This window comes from Hydra vulgaris, chromosome 02, assembly GCF_038396675.1.
Source record: "Hydra vulgaris chromosome 02, alternate assembly HydraT2T_AEP".
NCBI classification, from domain to species: domain Eukaryota; kingdom Metazoa; phylum Cnidaria; class Hydrozoa; order Anthoathecata; family Hydridae; genus Hydra; species Hydra vulgaris.
This window is the reverse complement of record NC_088921.1, coordinates 15160441-15166882: the sequence shown is the minus strand read 5'-3', so window position 1 is coordinate 15166882 and position 6442 is coordinate 15160441. Positions and strand designations below refer to the sequence as shown.

Here is a 6442-nt window from a genome sequence, read left to right as displayed (position 1 = left end):
CATGATTTTGTTCAATTTGTACAATTGCACCATTTCCCTTGACAAATTGAACAAATTTCTTAAATTTTTTTTCTTTTTATTCTTTTTTATATTTTTTTTGTACAGTTTATTGTCATTGTTCTTTTCCAGTAAATTTTTTTTCTTATTGTTCTTTTTTTTTTTTTTTCCTATTATCATTTCTCTCTGTTTATTTTAAGTAAAATTATTTTCTTATATGAAGAAAAAGTTAAAATCTGAGCTTTTTTAGCTAATTTTCTTTTTAGAGGATAAAGTTTTGGAATTTGAAGCATGTCATCAAAAGAACTTAATGAAGTAACAGTGGTCTCTGAACAAGCTTTCAATTGGCTTTTGTTTATCATGACTCATTAATTTTAATGTAGTCAACTCTGGCTGCTGTAAAATTTCATATGCTTTATTAAAAATTTCTCCAAGATTTTCTGTTTGTATTCGTCTTCCTAAATGGTTTCGCATCAAAAATTTTTGGTCACTAAATGACAACAAAGTTATGTCATATTCGCTTAAAGTTTCTATTAAAATTATGTTTTACTTTTACATAAAATTCTGTCATAAAATGATAGCAAGTTTATAAACTTGATATAAACGTTTACTTTGACGATTTATAAAGTTTAAAAACTTGCTATCTAAACGTTTACTTTGGCGATCTTTTTCAGTAACTAGCGTTGTTGCACTTTCCCCGTAAATTTGAAGTTATATACAGTAGAATCTCTCTAATTCGATTTTTATGGGGAAAAATTAAAGTTTGAATTAGACAGATTTTCGAATTATAGAATGTTGATTTTTCTTAAATACATTTCACGGTGACTGCATTTAATCGAGTTATGGAGGTTTTCGAATTAAGAATATTCGAATTAGAGAGGTTGTACTGCATTTCTTAAATATCTTTGAAACAAAGTAATCTGACATAAAAAAAAGAATAATGACAGCTAAAAGATAACAAGTAAATGATTACTAACTCAGTATTATGTTTGTTCTGTGGTAAAAAATGGCAGCGTAGGTGGATTTTTTACACAAAAGAAAAAAAAATTAATTTTGATTTTTTAATCAAATTCACGCTACTCGTAAGCTTTTTATGTCATATTGTAGGAAAAAATTGATAGAAACTACTTTAAAACATTAAAAAAACATGAAATTTGTATTATAATATATTTTTAAAATATCATGAAATTCTTAATATAATAAAACAAAATCAATGTATCATTTCAAAAAAATTTTAAGGATCCAGAAAGCTAGGACATAGGTTACCCTATATCCTAGCCTTCTGGATCCTTAAAAACGGGTCTCTACCAAGCCTAACATTTGTATACATGTCAATTCCACACCGATTATTTCTATACATATCCCTTACTTACTTCAATATTTTTTAATAAAAAATATTGAAATATCGAAAATCCGTGAATTTAATCCGTGAACATTTTAGTGAACGGACGTGTTTATTATTAAACTTAAAAATGGCTAATAAAAGTATTTCAATTACTCATTTAAAAGAAATTATGGATATTCATGAAAACGCAATAATGAAGCTATTTAGCGACAGGATTGATAAACTAGAGAGTAAAATATCAGTTATGCAAGAAGAAAATAAAAATTTAAAAAATGAAGTAAGTGACCTGAAAAAAAGTGTTGAATTTGTCAGTGACAAATATGAAAATTTACTATTGGAAAAAGATGTTTCTAAAAAAACAGCAATGTCATCAGTATATCAACTGAACGACACAAAAATAAATATAGAAAATGATAACGTTATTAAAGATAAGTTGGCTGAACTTGAAGATAGGAGTCGCAGAAATAATTTAAGATTTAATGGTATAGAAGAAAAAGAAATTGAAACCTGGCAAGAAACTGAAAGTAAAATAAGAGAAATTTTAAAAACTAAATTGGGTTTAAATGGTAATATCGAAATTGAGAGAGCCCATAGAGTTGGAAAAAAGATGATGGGTGTTAAAAGAATAAATAGAACTATTGTTGTAAAATTTTTAAACTATATAGACAAGAACGCGATTTTGGATAAGTTCGTAAAGGCAAAACTCTGGAATGAAAATTTGTTTATATATGAAGATTTTAGCGAACGTACTATGGAAATAAGAAGAAAGTTATTCGCGGAAGCAAAGGAGCTACGAAGTAAAGGAAAGTATGCTAAGGTTACTTATAACAAATTATTCACACGCGATTTTAAGTAATTTTTTTTTTTTTTTTAATTCATAGTTATAAAATTATTTAAATTCTGAAATGGATTCAAACCAACTAAATTTTGAGTCAATTTCATTTAACTTTTTTCAAATTAATGATTTTTTACTTGATAATGAATCCGATCCTGACATAAATTATATTAGTGACGCAAGTGCTCTGCAAAACTGCTCTTATTTTTATAACAATGAATTGAAAGATTATCTTAATAGGGATTTTCTTAATGTTATTCATTTTAATATAAGAAGTTTAAAAAAAAACTTTGATACTTTTCATAGTAATATAGAAGAAACTTCTAATATTTTTAACATAATATGCATTACAGAGACTTGGTGCAGTTCTGATGATGTTAAAAACTCAAATCTCTACCTTCCAGGTTTTAATTTGATTTCTTTAGCGCGTAAAAATAAAAAGCGAGGTGGTGGTATTCTTTTTTACGTGAATGAATACTTGCGGTTTATTAACAGGCCAGACTTAAGCATTTCTGATGGCGATAAAAAGGTTTTAAGTATTGAAATTTTAACTAAAAATGCCAAAAATATAATTTTAAGTTGTTGTTATCGCCCACCAAATGGCGTAATTGAGGATTTTAATGCCTTTTTACATAATGATATAATTAAAAAAAGTTCACATGAAAAGAAATTAAACTACATAATTGGTGATTTTAATTTAAACTGTTTTGAATACCACACTAATACTAGCATTAAAAAGTTTTACAATGACATTTTCGAAATTGGAGCGATACCGTTAATAAATAAGCCTACCAGAATATCATCAACATCAGCCTCTATATTAGATAATATAATTACAACTGACGTTTTTAACTTATCTTTAAAAAAAGGTATTATTAAAAGTGACGTCTCTGATCACTTTCCCATTTTTTTCTCCATAAACACAAACATCAAAAAAATTCTACACCATAATAAACCTTTCATCAAACGTTTTTTTACGGAAGCGAATTGCTCTGCTTTTAAGGATCAATTATCTTTACTTCATTGGAAACATATAGATTCTAATGATGCTAATTTAGCTTATAATTTGTTTTTAAAAACATTTTTTGAAATTTATGATATTAATTTTCCTAAACATAAAATACTAAAAAAAAAAAATATTTCACGTCACCATGGATTACAAAAGATCTCAGAAAAAGTTCTAAAGTTAAGCAAAAGTTGTATATAAAGTATTTAAAAACGAGAACATTAGAAAGTAAAACAATTTATAAGAACTACGCTGAAAAATTTGAAATGCAAAGAAAAAATTTAAAAAAAAGATACTACATAAATTTACTAGAAAAATATAAAGATAATTCAAAGCAAACATGGCAAGTTTTAAGAGAAATTAAAGGCAGTAAGAAATTGAAAGCTAGCTCTTTACCTAAAGCTATTAAAATTGATAATAAAATATTTGATGATCCAGGAGTGGTAGCTAATAAAATGAATGAATTCTTTACTTCAGTTGGACCAAATTTAGCAAAAAAAGTTTCAAACATAAACAAAACAATAAACAGATGTAGTTTTCCTTTAATATCTTATCTAAATTCTTTTGAATTGTCTTTTGATGAATTTGATAGAGCTTTTAAAATGCTAAAGTTAAATAGAGCAGTCGGTCCTGATGATATCAATGGAAACATTGTCATTGATTCATATGATATCATAAAAAATATCCTTTTTAAAATATTTAAATGTTCAATTCAACAAGGAATTTTTCCTGATGAATTAAAAATAGCTAGAGTTTCACCAATATTTAAAGGTGGAGACTTACTTAATGTTAGTAATTACCGTCCAATATCTGTTCTCTCTGTTTTCTCAAAGAATATAGAGAGAATTCTTTATAATAAAATTTTTAATCATCTTTCTCAAAATAATATCCTATACAAAAATCAATATGGGTTTAAAAAAAATAACTCCACTGAACACACTATACTCCAAATAACACAATATATTACTGAATCATTTGAAAGTTCCAAATTTACTTTAGGCATTTTTATTGACTTATCTAAAGCCTTTGATACGATAGATCATAAAATTCTTTTTAAAAAACTTAAATATTATGGAATCTCTGGCAATGTTTTGAAGCTTTTAAAAAGTTATTTAAGTAATAGAAAGCAATTTGTTCACTATGACGTATCATCGAAATCAAACTTGTTAGATGTAACATGCAGAGTTCCTCAAGGGTCTGTCCTAGGACCTCTCCTATTTCTCATTTACATAAACGATCTTTATGAAGCATCTAATTTAATGACAATTATGTTTGCTGACGACACGAATTTTTTTCTATCTCATAGTAACATAATTACTCTATTTCAAAGTATGAACATAGAATTAATTAAAATTTCAGAATGGTTTAAATTAAATAAGCTTTATCTTAACTTTGAAAAAACAAAATGGTCTCTTTTTCATCCATACTACAAAAAACATCTTCTACCAAGTGAATTGCCTGCTCTTTTTATAGATGACATTCAAATTAAAAGAGTAACGGCTACAAATTTTTTAGGGGTTTTTATTGATGAAAATCTGACATGGAAAAAACACATTGAAAACTTATCCTCTAAAATTTCCAAAATATAGAAATACTATTTAAAATAAGAAGCATGCTAAATAAACATACTTTAATTCAGCTTTACCACTCTTTTATTCATTGCCATCTAAACTATGCTAATGCGGCTTGGGGTAGTGTAAGTAAAACTAAATTAGAACCACTTTATCGCCAACAGAAACATGTTGCACGACTTATTAATTTTAAACATCGATTTTATCATGCTAAGCCTCTTTTAAACGAAATGAATATTCTTAATATATATCAACTTAATATTTTTAATGTATTGTGTTTTATGTTTAAATGTAAGTCTCGCACATCTCCAATTTCTTTTCACAATTTAAATTCTTTAAAAGTTAAAAATAAATACAATTTGCGTAATGAAAATTTTATTCTTCAACCAGTTTTCAAAACTAATTTTGGTAAATTTTGTATTTCATTTAGAGGAGCATTTTTATGGAGCAAAATAGTGTTAAAACATTTTGATTTCTCTCATGAATCGAACTTTTTCTTATTTAAAAGAAAATTGAAAGAAACTTGTTTCTCAGTTGAAAACATTCTGATATATTTTTAAGTTTGTTTTGTTTTTTATTAATACTCTTAGGAAATATTTTATCGTAATTTATATATACGAAATCTTTTATCTTAACTTATATATATGTATATATATATATATATATATATATATATATATATATATATATATATATATATATATATATATATATATGTATATATATATATATATATATATATGTATATATATGTATATATATATATATATATATATATATATATATATATCTATATATATATATATGTATATATATATATATATATATATATATATATATATATATATATATATATATATATATATATATATATATATATATATATATATATATATGTATATATATGTATATATATATATATATATATATATATATATATATATATATATATATACGTATATATGTATGTGTATTTGTGCGTATTATTTGTCTGTGTATATATATATATATATTGATGTGTAAGTATATTTATTTACATGTTTGTATGTTTAAATATGTATAAATAATTATATTTGTATTTATGTGTGAATATTTGTCTATGAATTATTAAAGGATTATTTATTATTTAAAATCTGTTTAGGCGGTTCTCGATGACAAGATCTTATGACCTTCTGCGAGTATCCGCGTTCTTGTTGTAACGTTAACAATATTGTAATTCTGACTATACGTATTTTATTCATTCTTATATTGTAAAACTTATTTTGAATAAATAAAAAAAACAAAAACAAAAAAATAAAATAAAACAATTTTGTTCTGAAAGGAAACTTTAAGAGCAAAAAAATTAACATACGCACATTTTCCGCATACGTATCTTATAAGAGATTTATAATTAGGTTTGTTTTTCTGCTAAATCCATTTCATTGATAGCTCAGTGGTAAAGTGCGCTGTCATCAGTGTTGTTTTGGGGTGTTTTGCGTAATAAATTTTGATATTTTTTTAATCTTGCTTATATATTTATAGCAAAAAAATAATAATATAGCAAAAAAGATTTCTAAAATTTAAAATAAAATTTTAAAGGTTTCTCATTTTATAAATTTATTATACGCATTTTATAGATATATTATGCCTGCGAACTCAACATATCGCGACGTTAGAATTATCTTGTTCTCCACTTTTTGAAAAAATTG

At 24.7% G+C, this 6442-nt stretch overlaps 1 protein-coding gene across 1 annotated transcript; it reads left to right on the top strand.

The window, feature by feature from the left end:
* The first annotated feature begins 1469 nt into the window (after positions 1 to 1469).
* LOC136075878 (uncharacterized) lies at positions 1470 to 2198 on the top strand. Its single transcript, XM_065789318.1, has one exon. The coding sequence runs from the start codon at positions 1470 to 1472 to the stop codon at positions 2196 to 2198; it is 729 nt and encodes a 242-aa protein (XP_065645390.1).
* Positions 2199 to 6442: the final 4244 nt, after the last annotated feature.

What these genes read in the sequence shown, in the direction of transcription:
- LOC136075878 (XM_065789318.1), top strand. Translation starts at nt 1,470, where the DNA reads ATGGCTAATAAAAGTATTTCAATTACTCATTTAAAAGAAATTATGGAT.